This window comes from Aptenodytes patagonicus, chromosome 9, assembly GCF_965638725.1.
Source record: "Aptenodytes patagonicus chromosome 9, bAptPat1.pri.cur, whole genome shotgun sequence".
NCBI lineage: Eukaryota > Metazoa > Chordata > Aves > Sphenisciformes > Spheniscidae > Aptenodytes > Aptenodytes patagonicus.
This window is the reverse complement of record NC_134957.1, coordinates 24,875,348-24,890,010: the sequence shown is the minus strand read 5'-3', so window position 1 is coordinate 24,890,010 and position 14,663 is coordinate 24,875,348. Positions and strand designations below refer to the sequence as shown.

Sequence of the window (14,663 nt, the reverse complement as noted above, 5' to 3'; positions counted from 1 at the left end):
TTTTCAGGAATGAATGCTTTGCCTGTACTTCATGACTATGATTCAAGTTCTCTTGGCTAACTAGCCCCCAAATTATCTGCGTGTGCAGAGAAAGGCCGTGTTTATGGGTCTGCTGGAGTCTTGATGAAAGCCTCAGACTGCAGTCTCTAGCCGAGGATGAATAAAAGACTGCAGGGATCCTCTTCCAGCCCTGAAGTTTAAAATATTAATAGGATATCATTTTCCCGACAAATGTTGCAACAGGTAGTGAGCACTTTGTTATAAAACATTTCCTCTTAGTGGAGCTGCGTATTTTAATGGAAATGCGGTGTCACTTAAATTATTGATATCCAAAAAAATACAAGTCCACTGTGTGTCCACAGATATCGAAATCTTTTCAAACTGGCTCTTTCTCCGCGCTCCGCTGGATCGCGTTCTGCTCCATGAATATTGCAGCCTGCGGGCGCCAAAGCAGACCGCGCTCCCCGGACATCCCTGCGCCACTTGGGTTGCGATCTGCTGGCGGTGATCCGCTCCCACGAGCGAAAGGCAGCATGGCCAGGGAGCTGGGAAGAGAAACGCAGGCAGCTCGTGGCGGGGGCCACAACCTTCTCCCGGGGACCTTTTATCTCCGGTACCAACAGAGGATGAGGAGGGGAGAGATGGAGTGGAAAATAGCAGCGATTCATTCAGAGCGGGCAAGCTTCCTGGCTGGCCATCAAAGCAGAATAGCTCTTTATACTCTTATAAAAAGGTGGGACGTGGTAGGAGGGAACGGCCGAACTCGGCCGGGTTTTGGCAGCGGTGGGCAGCCTGGCAGGAGCTGGGGAGGGTTTCGCCCCCGCTGCTTGGCAGAGGCTGCCGATCGCTGGCTGCCCGCGCGGTGCGAGCTGTCCCCATGGCTTGGTCTGGAGCTGCCACATTGCTCTCCCTGCCTGTGCCTGTGTTGCTCCAGCAGAGATGCTTTGCGAAGGAGAGAAATCCCTCTCTGATGGTTCAGCAGGCTCTTGTTTGGCTTCCTTATCAAGTGCAAAACAAAACTGATGACAAAAATAGCTGTGCTGGCTTCTTTCCTGGTAGAAACCCAGGGAGTGGCACATTTAGTCTCTCCCACCTTGTCAGAAGGTTCAGCAGCAGCGAGTGGTTTGAGAACATTTTTGAGAAACTTAGATACTCCTGATGTTTTTCTGGCTGCCTGTAAAGTTTTCCAGGGAACCCAGGAGAAACTCAGCTTTGCTGCAGGAACACAACCCACCCCGGCTTCTCAAACCATCTCCAGAAAGGAGCAGCAAAGGGCAGACACCCATGCTGTCCCCTCTGGCTGGTGACCTCCTCGGGGCCACCGCGGTGCTGAGCTCGGTGGCTCCCCCATCTTGGGCCCGAGCACTTGCTCAACCCACCAGCGTGGGCAGGAGCTGCCAAGAAACCCAAGAGCCTTTGCCCAAAGTTATTCAAGTTGTTGCTCCCTCAGACGGCGCATTGGGTGGCAAATGGTCTCGGTTGCTAATGGGGGACTGGGGACAGTCCTCTGGCTTTACTGATCCTTTTGTTTTTTCTCCTTCTCCTCTCCCATTTCTGGACTCACAGCAAACCCTGGAGACGAATCTCACCAACCTGGTTAAACGCAACAGTGAACTGGAAAACCAGATGGCCAAGCTGATACAGATCTGCCAGCAAGTGGAGGTTGGTGAGAGCAATTGGGGGACCAGGGGGTGATGGGGAAGGTGCACTGGGAAGCTCCCGGCTCGAGTGATGGGATGCACGGGAGTGCTCCTGTGTCCTTTCCCTGGGGGCTGCCCTGGGAGCAGAGGTGAGTGTGTGGTGGGAAGCGTCACTGACGCCAAGGGGCTAGTGGGAGGCTTTGTGGAGGCTGAATTGTTTCGGAGAGTTTAGTCCCAAACGATGGAGGATGCGGGGATGGTTTCCAGGGGTCTGTAGGGTCTGAAGGAGAGGGTGGCATGACTGGGAGCTGCTGGGAAGAGACACAGGCTGCTGGGTTGGCTCAGGAAGGGAGGACCTGCTGGCTGCTCTGTGCGCGGGAGCAGAGGGTGCTTTTGGTTGAAGCCTGGGTGACACTGAGCATGCAAACACAGCTCAGCTCTCAGGGAGGGGGGAAGCAGAGTTACACCTCTTGTAGCTTCCTTCTGCGATCAGGTAAGGTTTTGCCAGCAGCTCCTGTTTCCTTTGATGCACAGGTGGGATCTGCTGGGGCTGAGTACTGAAAAACCTCATCTGCAGCTGGAAGGCATTAGTGAGAGTTTGCTTTGGATGCTCAGCATGCTATAGCCTGCACCCTGCCTTCAAAACCTGGGGCATCTCCAGCTGCTTTCCCAGAAACAACAAATCCTTTTGACCATGATGCATGCCTCCACGCTTCAAATTCCCTATGAACCTCTGGGCTAGTTACACCTCCTCTTTCTTGTCTGGGGGTGCTGTTAAAGCAAACTAGTTAATATTTGCAGAGCACTTGTATATCAAAGTGACGAGCACTCCGGGAAAGCTCAGAAGGAAACTGCTAGTTGTGCCTGCAGAGCAGCGTTGGAGCAGCACGCAGCAGCCACGGCCAGGGCAGCCTCGCGTAGTGGAGGCTGCCTGTGGAGCAGGACCTGCCGTCCTCACGGCCAGCCCAAGAAGGGAGTCATGGTCGCATAACTGCATCTGCCCAGGCAGGCGTGGAAGCTGTCGCAAGGGTCCTTCTCAGCTCCAGGGTGCTTGTACTGTGTTAATCATATTTTAACTATTTCCTCTTGGGAAGGAGAGGGTGGGACCCCACCATGCTAGTGTGGGTTGAGCAAAAGTCCTCTCCACAGCCTGGTGGAGAGGAGGGAAGCAATGGGTGTCTGCAGGTGCTGGCAAAGAAGCAATATAAAACCCCCACAGCTGCTTCCAAGCATTTAATGGGTGGGGTGTGCTCTCACCTGGGATGTGTTTTGGCTGTAGCAGATCCTAATCCCAGGAGCGAAGCCAAGCAGCTCGAGTGAGCCTGGAGGTCAGAGGGGAACAGAGGCACAGGCAGTGATACTGGGAACATCTGGGTGTGCCGTGCGTGAGACGGTCCTCCCCCCTGGGAGGCCCCTGCAGGGCTGAGGCAGGTGCTTTCCAATGCAGCCCTCCCTTCTGGGGTGCAGGGGCTGTCGTTCCTGGCACTGGTGCTCCCCAGGGCTGCTGTATCCACCATCGGTGAGCTGGGGCTGTGCTGTGTTTGCAGGCAAGACTTTCATGCTGGAGAAGGATGTGCCTGTATCTTCCACAGGGCTTGGGTGAACCAGGGCTGGTAATGAGGATTCCTCTTCCCAAGGGAATAAAGGTGGGGTCAGATGTGACTTGGGGAAGCCCTTTGGGGGTAAGGTCCTTTGCGTGGTGAGGCACTCAAAGCAATGCTGATGAGGCTGAGCCTGCTGGTGAAATCAAGGCTCATTTGAGTCTCTTTGCTCCTAAGCACTTTGGCATAGCCTTACTTTTCCTATTAGCATGAGAGTGTTTTTCTGACCTTTGCTGTAAAAAGAGGACTTCAAGGCATTGCCTCCAGCCGCTGTATTCCCATTTTGCTGTGTAATTTGCTGCTAGCCAGGGCAGAAACTGTGGGAGAGCCTCTCTCATCCTGCTCTTCCCTGAGCCACTCAAATGCTCTGTGATGTGAAAGTGGAAGCAAAGGGTCCCAGACAAGGACGACTGGAAGGGATTGTCCCCCATGGGCACCTGTCCTGAGGCTCATCGTGACGATGGCCATCCTGAACATGCAATGGAGGTGCTGCCTCTTCCTGTGGCATCTGGCGTCTCATGCTCCTCCATGCCAGGAAGTTTTTACCAAGTCCAACTCGAAACTTTCCTGCTGCAGTTTTCAGCCTGTAACTCTCTGCCCTGTCCTGTCCACTGTGGACACAGGGGGAAAGTTATTTTGCTCATCCCTCCAGCAGCCTAGAACATACTTGCCGACAGCACATCCTCCCTTCTCTTTTTTGGGCTGAGATAGTTTTATTATTGGTTTTTTTTTCAAGTTTCTTCACAGCACATTTCTCAGTTTCTTTACAATCCAGACTGTCCCCTTTTTGTCCACGCTTTCCTGGAGATGCAGTGCTCTGAACTGGTGGGGTTCCCCAGCCAGAGCAATGCTCTGCTCTTCTCCCAGTGCTCTGAGGAGAGAGGAAAGGGTTATTTTGGTTGTCTCTGGGCTATAATCCCATTTCTCTATCCCAGGGCAGTGGCTGCAATTTTCACACCCATGTCTCCCATGTAGTTTTTGAGCCATCCCACCTCAGACCCTCTTGGCAGGCTGCTGCCTGGCTGCTGTTCCTTAGGACAGCACAGTGCCCTGCGCTGGTCCTCATTGAACCTCACCCTGCTTGTTAAAGCTATTTTCCTCATCTCTCTAGTTCATTCTCAGTTCAGGGCTAGCCTCACCTTGTGGCAGTGTAGGCAGAGTGACTTGTCCCCAGCCCCTTGGTTCACGCAGGGATGTTGTCTCCATCCTTGCCGCGACAGCAGCTTCCCCTTGCAGGGCAAGGCTGGTTCCGGCCGTTCTGCCGGTTTGCAGCAGCTGGTCTTCTTCCCTGCTTTCCTTCCTCCTCCCAAACATGTGCACTCTGCCTCCCTGCATCCTTCCTGCCGTCAGAGACGGCGATTGCAATCTCTCCTGCCTGAGCCCTGCTTTCTGTAGCAGAATAGCAAAGTTCAGGCTTAAGCCACCAGCAAGTGGGAGAGGCTTTGTAGAGGGGATTACAGAAAGCATCGGAGGAAGAGAGATCACCTTTAATCCTGCTGAAGAAAGGGACTCAGCTGACCTTGCTGCTTTGACCACTTGATCTATAAAACCCTTTGTGTTCCCGGTGTGCAATCAGGCATCTTTTGTTTGCATCACCAAGGGAAGTGTTTGTGCGAGCTGTGCGTGGGGAGAGCCTGTGCCAGCAGACTGACGCTGCCTCTTGGCTGCAGCTCCGGAGTCAGGAGTTCATAAGCGATGCACTCCTGTGGAAAACATTCGAGAGGAAGAAGGCAAACAACCTTACTGTTGTTTCAAAGTGCACATACCAATTAATAGCAAATTAATTTGCAGCTTTGATTACTGAAGTGATACATGGAGAGAGGCTGTCGCAATTAGTTTCTTCTTAATGGGCTATTGATTTTTTTTTGTTGCTAAATTAAGCAGCGGTTCCTTGAACCAACACCTTTCCAGAGAACAAAAACACCAGGCTGCTGCAGGCATCGCTGATGTGGATTCGGGAGGAGTTTGCTGGTGCCTGAGCAAACATGACGGCTATTTGCTTCACCCTTAGTCACTCCAGCCCTTGCTGGGGGGAATGCAAGCCCTGCGGCTTCCCACGCGACTTCCCCGAGCTGCCTCATGGGCCAAGCAGCTGGCAGGGATGTGGGGCTGCTGCATGTGCTGACTGGAGTCGTTTGCCCGTAGTGAAGCACACACGGATGCATTTGCACAGGGAGCTGCAGCTTGTTCTTCACCATCTGCGTCTCAGAGAGCGACTGGGGCTCTCAGGCCAGGAAGGTGCTTCCTAACCCCCGTGTTTCCTGCAGGCAGCATCAGCGTTTTGTTCTTTGCTCACTAAATAAGGTCCTTGTTGCTGTCCTAATGATCTGGAGAGAGGAAAAGAGTGCCAGCGGTGCTGTGTGTGCCACCAGCAGCTGCGAGCCACTGTCAGATGCCGCTCAGTACGCGAGGAGGAAGGAGCTGAGACATGCTCTTCGGCTCTCCATGCCGAAATAAGGAGCAGAAAAATCACACCTGGGTTTTGCAGGACTGCTGGCCTTCCTGAGTGTGGCTGTGCTGATGCTCCTGCGTCGTTTGCATTGTCCTGCTTCTCTCTCTGCCAGTGTGTCGTGGTGGGGAGAGGGATTTTTTGGCTCTGCAGTAGGAATGGCTTTTGTTGGAGGTGTCTTTCCTGGGCTGCCTCTTCCCCCAGGGCTAAACGGGTTTGGAGTGACTATGGTAAAATAGATAGCAAATGGATGTCTTGCAGGCAGAGAAGGAGCCAGAATGTCCTTGCAGAGCTGTGGTGACAGTCATCAGCACTCACTGCTCTTAAAGGTCACGCTTTGACTCCAAGACCTCCACCAGGGATGGAGCAGGGATGCATCTGGATGTGCCAGGACAATGGGATGTCTTTCCAAACCTCCTCCTCCTCTGAATCCAGCTCCAGCATCTTAATGAACTGACCTGTGAAGAATTGAAAGCTATTTGGTATTTCTTTCTGATTCTGGAAGTTTCGGACCTCTAGGCTGTTGTTTTCTACATAGTTTAGGAGTTTTCAGCTTTGTCAGTCGTTCTGCTTAAAATAACAGTTGAAATGCATTTCTCAGTCTTACTAAGTATGCAGTTGTGCCCTTCAGAGGCACCTTGTCAGAGAGCACATTAAAGTGTGAAGTAGAAAATATCTCTGCCCCTCTACGCTTCCCAATCAGTCTGAATGCAGGGGATTTTGCTTTTGAGCTATTTGTGGACATTGCATATAGGCGGACACATGCAATCCCAACATACTCTGCCCATCAAGTCATGTTCAATGTAAGTCCCGCATTATGTCCAGGAAACTGTGCCACCAGCACCCTGAGGTGCAGAGGGAGGCATCCAGAGAAGAGCGTTGCAAGCGTCCCCACGCCGCTGAGCCTGCGCTGCCCGTTGGCGTTACAAGGAGTGACTCCTCCTGTACGGTGCGTGGGAGGCTGCTGCTGAGGGAGGGCGAAGGGACCAAATCCTGCAACAGTGATTGAAATGTGGACCAAAGAGAGCAGGTAATGACCCTACAAAGAAGCTGAGTTTGTAAAATACCAGGGTGGGTAGCAGAGATGGTACCCACCCCGATGTCCCCATTGGGGAGGACAGTAGGAGATGCTGCCCGGGTAGCTGCTCTTGCATGGTGGGATGGTGGCCCTCTGTGCCATGGCAGCCGCAGGGCTGGCCTTGGTGCAAACTGGTTTGTGTCCCCTGGGGCATGGCTGCCTTGCTACATAGTCAAAAACCTGTTGACAGTTTTGGGGGTGACAGCGCTGTGGGGGTGGGATAGGGTCCTCTGCTCCATCTCAGAGCTGGGTTCCTGCTGCCTGGGTGTGGAGGAGGAGGTTTGTCTGTGCGTGATCATTAGGCTGAGATGATGTTCCTCTTCCCTCTGCAAGCTGCAGCGTGAGCTTTTTCTGGGTTGGAGTTTCACCATTTGCTTTTTATTGCAGGGCTGTATTGTCCCTAGCACATTTCTCCCCTCTCCCCCCACCCCGCTGCATTGAGAAGGGTGAAGTATTTTTCTCCCCCCTTCTTATGTCTAAAAAGTCTCCCCCATGCCCAGCTTTCCTACAATTGTAGCACCCGCTGAGTCTTCACCCCCAAATACAGCATTTACCTGGGAACTAGTTCATCCTAATAAATAGTGGTTTGGCCAGTATCTAGCTGTGCCTGAGCCAGGGCTTTTGCCAGCAGAGCTGTGCTGGTCTGAAATCCCACCTCCGTGCTCTGCTGGCACTTGGGGGGTGAGACCCTGCCCTGGAAACGCTCCTCTTTGGACAGAAGGCAGCTGGGGAAAGGGACTGCGGTGACCTCTGCGGCTTCATCTGCCTTCAGTCTCCCAGATAATGAACACTGGCTGAGCTGCAGATTTCTTGCCCTGGGTAGGTTTTCAGATTTAGGATTAATTTAACCAAGAGCCCGAGATTTCTGCTTGGCATGCCAGGCTGGAAGGGGAGCGTGCTACTTGCTAAAGGACCTCCCCCTCTTCTCTTCCTGCTGTTGTTTTTGCAGTCGTGGCACCCAGGGCTCCCTCCTGCCGGCAATAGCAAGCACCGGGGCTGCAAACACTTGCAAACAGCCCTGATTTTGTGCTCCTGGGAAATTCGAGTGATGGCCATCTCTGTCTGCACTCGTGCCCCAAGGGGCGAGTAGGCTGCCAGCATCCTCTGCGACAGCCTGGGTTGCAAGGCAGCGCTGTCGCCTTTGCTGCTGGCAGCACAGGTTGCTGCAGGCTCCAAACCCTGGGTCTGATTTCCCCCCTCTGCTACCTTGCAGCAGATTTGGAAGATGATCCTGTGTTTTTTCTCAGTGGAGTTATCTTTGCAGACCATCAGCTGTCTCCCACTTCAGTGTTACATAATCTGCTGGCCAGGTTTAAAAAAAGATCTTGTATCAAATGTGTTTAACTCTGGGTTGGCTTCAGACTTCTCCACTGTTTCACATAGCTTTGGGAGTACAAAATGAAGAAAACCTATTTATGTCCTCTAGTACACTGTTAATTTAAGTGATAGGGCTCAATTCCCCTTCTACAAAGTATATCCCCCCTTTCTTGTCCATCCCCCCAAGGGTGCTGGTCTTTCCTGGAGACAGAGGACTGAAACCTCTGCCTGTGCTTTCACGGCACTCTTTGCATGCCTTCCTTTCAGCTTTAAAATAAAAAAAAAAAAATCTGCGTATTTGAAGCCTGAAAAGGGGGTCCAGCAGGGATTAATTAGCCTAAATTAAGCAGGACACATGCAGCTTTTTATTGTAGAAACAAGTCACTGTTTCCTTCTGCCTCTTGGGGCTGGCACCGTGCTCACCTCTGCTTGTTCGAGGGGCAGGGTGGGAGCCCCCTGTGTCCCCAGCCTGCTGACCGCCCCGCTACCTGCATCCTAATCACCCCATCTCTCCGAAAGATACACGCTCCACCTTCCTGCCGGCGGCACCAGCTCAGGTTTACCTGGAGGAGCTGCAATTAGGACAAATCCTCCATCATCTCAGCTCCTGACCACCTTGGGGAGGGCTCCTGCTCTCTAAGGTCACCAGTATCCTACCTGGCGCTCCCGGCACACACCTGGCACCTGCGTGGCAGGGCCTGGCTGGGCACGGACAGCTCCTGCACCCACAGCAGTGATGTCTGTGCAGAAGGACCGATGGTCTTGGGAGATCTATGAAGAAGGAAGTCATCAATGCATCTCGTACTTGGGCTTCTCTGCTCTTCTTTGAAGGCTTATGGGACAAGTCTGCCATCGTGTCCTGCTGCCTTCTCTCGCCGCCCCCCACCCTTGTCTCAGCCAGGGAACATGGCTCTGTAGCCTGGGTTGATGAGGGTTTACTGGTCCCTTTTCCTAGGGTGAGAAGGCCATCTTGAGTAGCATCTTCAAGAGCAAAGCTTCAGAATTGGTCACTCGAGTCCAAACCAAATGGAGGAGCCACACGTGCTGGTCTCCCCTGTTTGCAGCATCTGTCCCTTCATGACCAAGGAGCTATAGTGTCTCCTTGCTGCTTTCCCCAAAAGCACGCTGAGAGCCACGCAGCCTGCTGGCAGTGCCCGGCCTGGCTGGTGGGTATCTTGCTGGTCAGCAAGGGAGGGAGAGCATATGTGATCTCCCCGTGGTCATGTTTTGGTAGAGGCTAAGCAGCAAAATTATCATCTTGGCCAACCGTCCACATGGCAGAGGCCACAAGGAGACCAGACCTGGTCTAGAAGAGGCCAGATAGTGTCCAAGGTGGTTTGCAATAGCTGATCAGACCTGAAGGTGAATTTTGTGAAGCTCTGGCCAGCCTGATTGTGTCATCTTCAGTCTCCCACTGGGACTGACTCAGGTGCCCAGGTCTACACGAGGTCTCCTCGTCTCCTGGCTCAAGTCCTGCCTCTCAGTGCGGTGATTCTGGAGGGCAGGGTTGGAGGAAGAACTGGTTGTGCCGTGTAGTGGGTTGTGTTTCTTTGCCACTGAACCATAAATACCAGGAATAAGGTTAGGGAGGGAGGAATAGCAGCAGCAGTCTGGAAGACGGCTGTGATCATGAAAGTGCTGTTTGATGCTCGCTCTGTTAGTCTGCTGGGGTCTGGTCCAGCCGAAGCTGCGTGTCTCGCATTGGGAACCGTGGTTAGGAGGGGATGATGTAGGGAGGAGATTTTGGGTTTGAGCATCAGCAGGCTCCCCTGGTGGTGAGCCCAGAGCAAAATCCATTAGGGGACGGTGCCCCAGTTTAGGAAGTGAACGGCAAGCACAGTAAGAAATTTGCCTTGAGCTGGAGAAAGCTTAAAGATTTATTGTGGTCTGGACACGCATCCTGCCAAACCTTTGCACTATGAAGAAATGGGGCTTTTTAGAGCAGCAGGTGCTGCTAGCAGCATCTGGTACTTTTTTATTTTTTTAGGGGGAAGATGGCTATTTGTAAAAGGCTTTGCTCAAAGAGGGGCTCCCGAGGAGTGCTCTGTGACCACCAGACACTGTAAGCACTGTGCTGTGGCTGAAAATAAGGGTAATGGAGGCGTCCGTGGAGCCTGGTGCTGCCTGCTGGGTTGGCAGCACCGTCGTGGCGTGCCCAGTGGCTGCCCAGCTTCTCTGCTCTGTGGGCTGAAAGCCGCTTCCAAGGAGGTGCTGGAGCCCCTGGAGCCCTGCCGGGAGCGTCCTGCAGCACTGGGAGGGGGAAGATTTTTCCTCCCCGGGGTCCTGTACCATGCTACAAAGCTCGGGGCTGCAGCCCGGCACAGCAAGTGGCCGAAGCAGAGGCGGGGTGGCTACACCAGCCCAGCTTGCCCGTAGTTGTTGCTGCCTTGAGCTGGTTCAGCCCTTTCATTAAGACCCCACACAGCATTTCCTGATGTGCCCTTTGCAGCCGTGCAGCCTCCCGTGGGCTCTGCCTGCACTCCCTCCCTCTGCCCACACCAAGCAGTTGCTTTTGGTCTCACTTTTGCAGATGCTTTGAAGTCACAGCCACCCTTGCTCTTGCAAGCAGGGTGCTCACATTCATTTTTAAACCTCTTCTTGCTTTAACTAGTACACGGGCACTGCCTCAGTGTAGGTGCATGAGAGAGCTGTGAGTTTTGCTTGGGATGAGAGGGCAGCAAAGCCCGCTTCTTCTGCAAGAAGCCTGCGCTGCTCAACTCAAAGCAGGACGGCTAGGGCAGGATCACCTCCAGCTGCCCCATAGCTGAGGGCAGGATGGGGGTCACTTGGGAGTGCCAAGAGCAGCCCAAGAAGTGCAGCCGTGGCTGTGCAGAGCACTCTAAAACATACAGCCTGCCCAGGGAAGGGAGGTGGAGAGATCCCTGAGCATCCCTGTGTGGGGCTGGCGCAGGCCAACACTGGGTGTCAGCGCTGTCCAGTGGTACCCAAGCTTTGTTGGAAAGCGATGCAGCTGTGACTGTGGGGTACGGCACCCCAGCAGGGCTGAGCCACGCTGTGCAGCAGCAGCAGCAGGGGCTTGCTGCTCCCGGGCTGCCACCTCCCCGCAGCCCGTGCCCCAGGTCCCGGGGAGGGGGCAGTACCTATGGAGGAGCGTGTGCCCCAGAAGCTGCCCAGCACAGCCCCGTCACCCAGCGCCGACCTTGGACGTGCAGCAAGGAGGGCTTCACACCCTTCTCCGGCCCGCTTCCGTCTGTGTTGCAGGGCTGTTATCTCCTGCCCAGCTCAGCTCCTGGCAGCCGGCAGAGCCGGGACCCGGCACGGAAGATATATATTGCATCTCTCCTGGTCTGAGCTGGGAGAGCCGCAGGGCTGTCGGGCTTAGGGACAAGTGTGTCCCTCCTAATGGCGTGTACTTTTGCTGTTCCTGGCCAGGTGAACACAGCCATGCATGAGGCCAAGCTGATGGAGGAGTGTGATGAGCTCATGGAGATCATCCGCCAGCGCAAGCAGGTCATTGCTGTCAAGATCAAGGAGACGAAGGTAAGGAGGGCCAGCTTGTGCGTCCAGGGGTTCGAGGGTCCCCTCCTGCGCCTGTGGGGTGGCTGCTGCAGGGTCCATCCTTCCTCTCTGGGGACAGCCCAGCAGTTTGTCAGCCCGTGATGCTGGGATGTCCCAGCCATGTGCAGAGGGGCTGCTAGTGGCATGTGTGGCCTTGTCCGTGAAGAAATTGCTTTGGGCAGCCATCGGTGCACACAGTTTCATCTCCCTGCCACCCCAAATGGTGTGCAAGTCCTGGTGTCCCTCGCTGCCGCTGTCCCCAGGGCTCTTCTGCCAAGGACAAGGCGTGTGCTTGACATGGCCGGAGGAGGGAAGGCGCGTTGATTAGCATGACAAATTGGTACAGTTGCTTGGATCAGTCCAGACAGCTTCCTCAGGGTTTTTCTAACACTGCGGTGCTAATATAATAATGTAGAATTAATATGGAAGGGCCATCCAAGTCCTGCACTGCAGATAAAGGAGAGGCTACACGCTCTGCACTGCAGCATAGCCGTAGGTGAGCTGGTTTCTCACCCTTTTCTTTGAAGGGGTGTTTGGACCCTTCCTCCAGCGGTTCCAGGTGTCTTGGCTTTTCCCAGTGGTTTCCGTGCGATGGGGAGAGGCTGGAGGGATCAGCTGTAGCTCTGAGCGGCACCCACGGGAGTTTACAGCATGCGTGCACAAGCCCTTTGCCTTGCTTACTGAGCTTGAACATGCGTTAGGGTCCAGCTCTGCATCCATCACAGTGCCGATAGCTAAGCCAGGGAGCAGCATCGCCCCAGATACAGATTTTTTTGCAGGCAAAGGTTTGGGAGCAGGTTGCGCTGCTGCTTGTGCGTACACAAGAGAGCCAACCAGCATGACTCTCGGACACCCTCGGCAGGAGTGGAAGCTTTAAAATGTGTGCTTTTATCCCAGCCACTTCAGGGAACATATTTTATGTAACGGTGCCTTCTGCTGGTCCATCTGTCTGTCTGCCTCTCACTTCCCACCCTCTCCCCGTAACGTCTTTTGACCATGTTGTCCAGTTTCAGCCGTACTTGGCAGGGTGCTGGAAGGCTCAAAGATGTTGTTTTCCTACAAATTGGCAGCTGGGTAGAGGAGAGAGGCCCCAGTTAGTGCCCAAAGCCATCAGCAGAAGAAACGCTCGGCTGCTATAAATTGCCAGGGTAGGAGTAGCAAGCTTGTGCCCACGTAGCTGCAAACCCAGCACTGCACTGGTGGGAGATGGATGTGGGGACAGTGGTACTGGCAGTATCAGGGAGGGGACTGGCTTTGGTTACCAAAGGTATCTGGAAACTGGAATAAGCCTCTTTGCTGGTGAAATTGGGCTGGAGATGGAAATGTGTGGGTCTGCAGCACTGCAATGCCCCTCTGTTAACCCCCTGTGCTGCCAGCGCTGGCCTGCGGGGAGGCTGGCCAGGTTTCCTCCATTGCTTTTGACACCTCTGAGCAATGATTTCCAAGTGTGAACGGGAAGCAGCCTTTCTGAGGAACCCCAGACACAAACATTGGAGAGTTAAAAAAGCTCCAAACACAAAAGAAAGGAGGAAGCACCGGAGACTGTGGCTGGTTTGAAGCGCTCCGACTGCAGAGTGAGAAATACTGCTTTCCTGCTGAATTGCCATTTGGTTTTCCATTTGTTCTGGGCTGCTTTTCCTGACAAATGGCCTGACGGATGCCTGGAGCAGCCTGATTGTACGGTGTTGGAAAGAATGGCAGCCCCAGGCCCAAGAAGGAAAGTCTATGGAGGCAAAAACGCTGAGGCAGCAGTTTGTCTCCAGCCGGAGTACGGTCCTGGGAGGAATTGGCTGCTCTGTCCCAGGGCTGCTTTTGTAGCTGTGAGATGGAGCTCCTCCACCTCCGCAGGCAGCGAGAGAGATGTAAGGACCAGAACAGCAGCCTGAAGTTTGTGCTTGGTCATGGGTGGGAGTGAGGGATGCCAGGCGAGGATGCCCGGAGGATGATGCCTGCCATGCTCCTGGACAATGCACCTTTGACATAAGGAAACCATGCCCAGCCTTTAGGTATCTTTTATTCCAGTAATCCTAAAAAAGAGTTCTTCCCGGATGTGTCACACACGTCTTTGGAAACCCACCAGAGATTAGATACTGAGGAGCCCACATGCAGCTCCAAGCTAGGCTCGCACCTTGCAGGACTCAGGTTCGTGCTCTGCTGGGGCTTGGATACCACTGCCCATGAGACTGGGCAGCACCCCGTGGTGAACGTGGCACTGAGGTGGTGGGAATACGTGGGAAGGACCCAGGAGGCAGAAAAAAATCATCAGCGAGGATGCGAGAGGAGGAGCAGGAGGGAAGCAGGCAGCTGGGCTGCCCTGAAGAGCACTCTGCCACGGCGTGGATCCGGCCAGCGGGTGCCAGCACCCATGTCTCCTGCTCGGAGCACTGCAGGTGCTGGTGTCACAGCCCAGCCTGGCTGGCCTCGGGCCAGGGCATCTGCACCTCCTTTTCCCTTAGCCACAGCGGAGGCTTTGCCTAGGATTAATGCTGCAGGCTGTGGTCCTTGCAGGGATGTGGCCGAGGAGAGCTGGGTCTGGGCACACCAGCAGCTCCTGGGAGCAATCGTGGTAAGGGCAGGGGCTCTCCTGCCTCTCCCTGTCCGAGGCTGACAGCTACTCCAGGGCTCAACGAGTCCTCCCTTGACACAAAAGTCGTCTTATTTCTCTTCCTTATTCTCCTTTTGGTAATTTTTTTCTGACAAGTCTGGTCATAAAATGAACCATCCATCAGCCCATTAAGCCCCAGCAGGAGAATCGCTTCCTTGTGCAAATAGCCATTTTGAGCTGTGTCTGCCCGCTGCTAGCGAAGGTGAGCCCGTGCTCCTCCCCGCTACGTGCCGCTGGGGCACAGCTTGCTGTGGCGTGCTGCTCCCTGCCCCCCCCCCCCCCCCCGGCACCGTCCCCTGGGATGCTCCCTGGGGTGGCAGCCCTCCCCGTCCCTGAGTGGTGGGGGCATTGGGGGGTTGCAGAGCTCCTGACCAGCCCAAGAGGATCCCCCCAGACCCTGGGGCTCTGGACAGACATGTCCCTCATTGCACTTTCTGTCGCGAGTCTGTGCCAC

General features: G+C 54.4%; 1 protein-coding gene across 1 annotated transcript in view; it reads left to right on the top strand.

The window, feature by feature from the left end:
- The window catches only part of MID2 (midline 2), a 118,412-nt gene that overhangs the window by 77,989 nt on the left and 25,760 nt on the right, over window positions 1–14,663 (top strand). Inside the window, exons 3-4 of the mRNA XM_076347570.1 lie at window positions 1,567–1,662; window positions 11,479–11,586. Of these exons, the coding sequence (XP_076203685.1) occupies window positions 1,567–1,662; window positions 11,479–11,586 (204 nt within the window). The remainder of the gene's footprint in view (window positions 1–1,566; window positions 1,663–11,478; window positions 11,587–14,663) is intronic.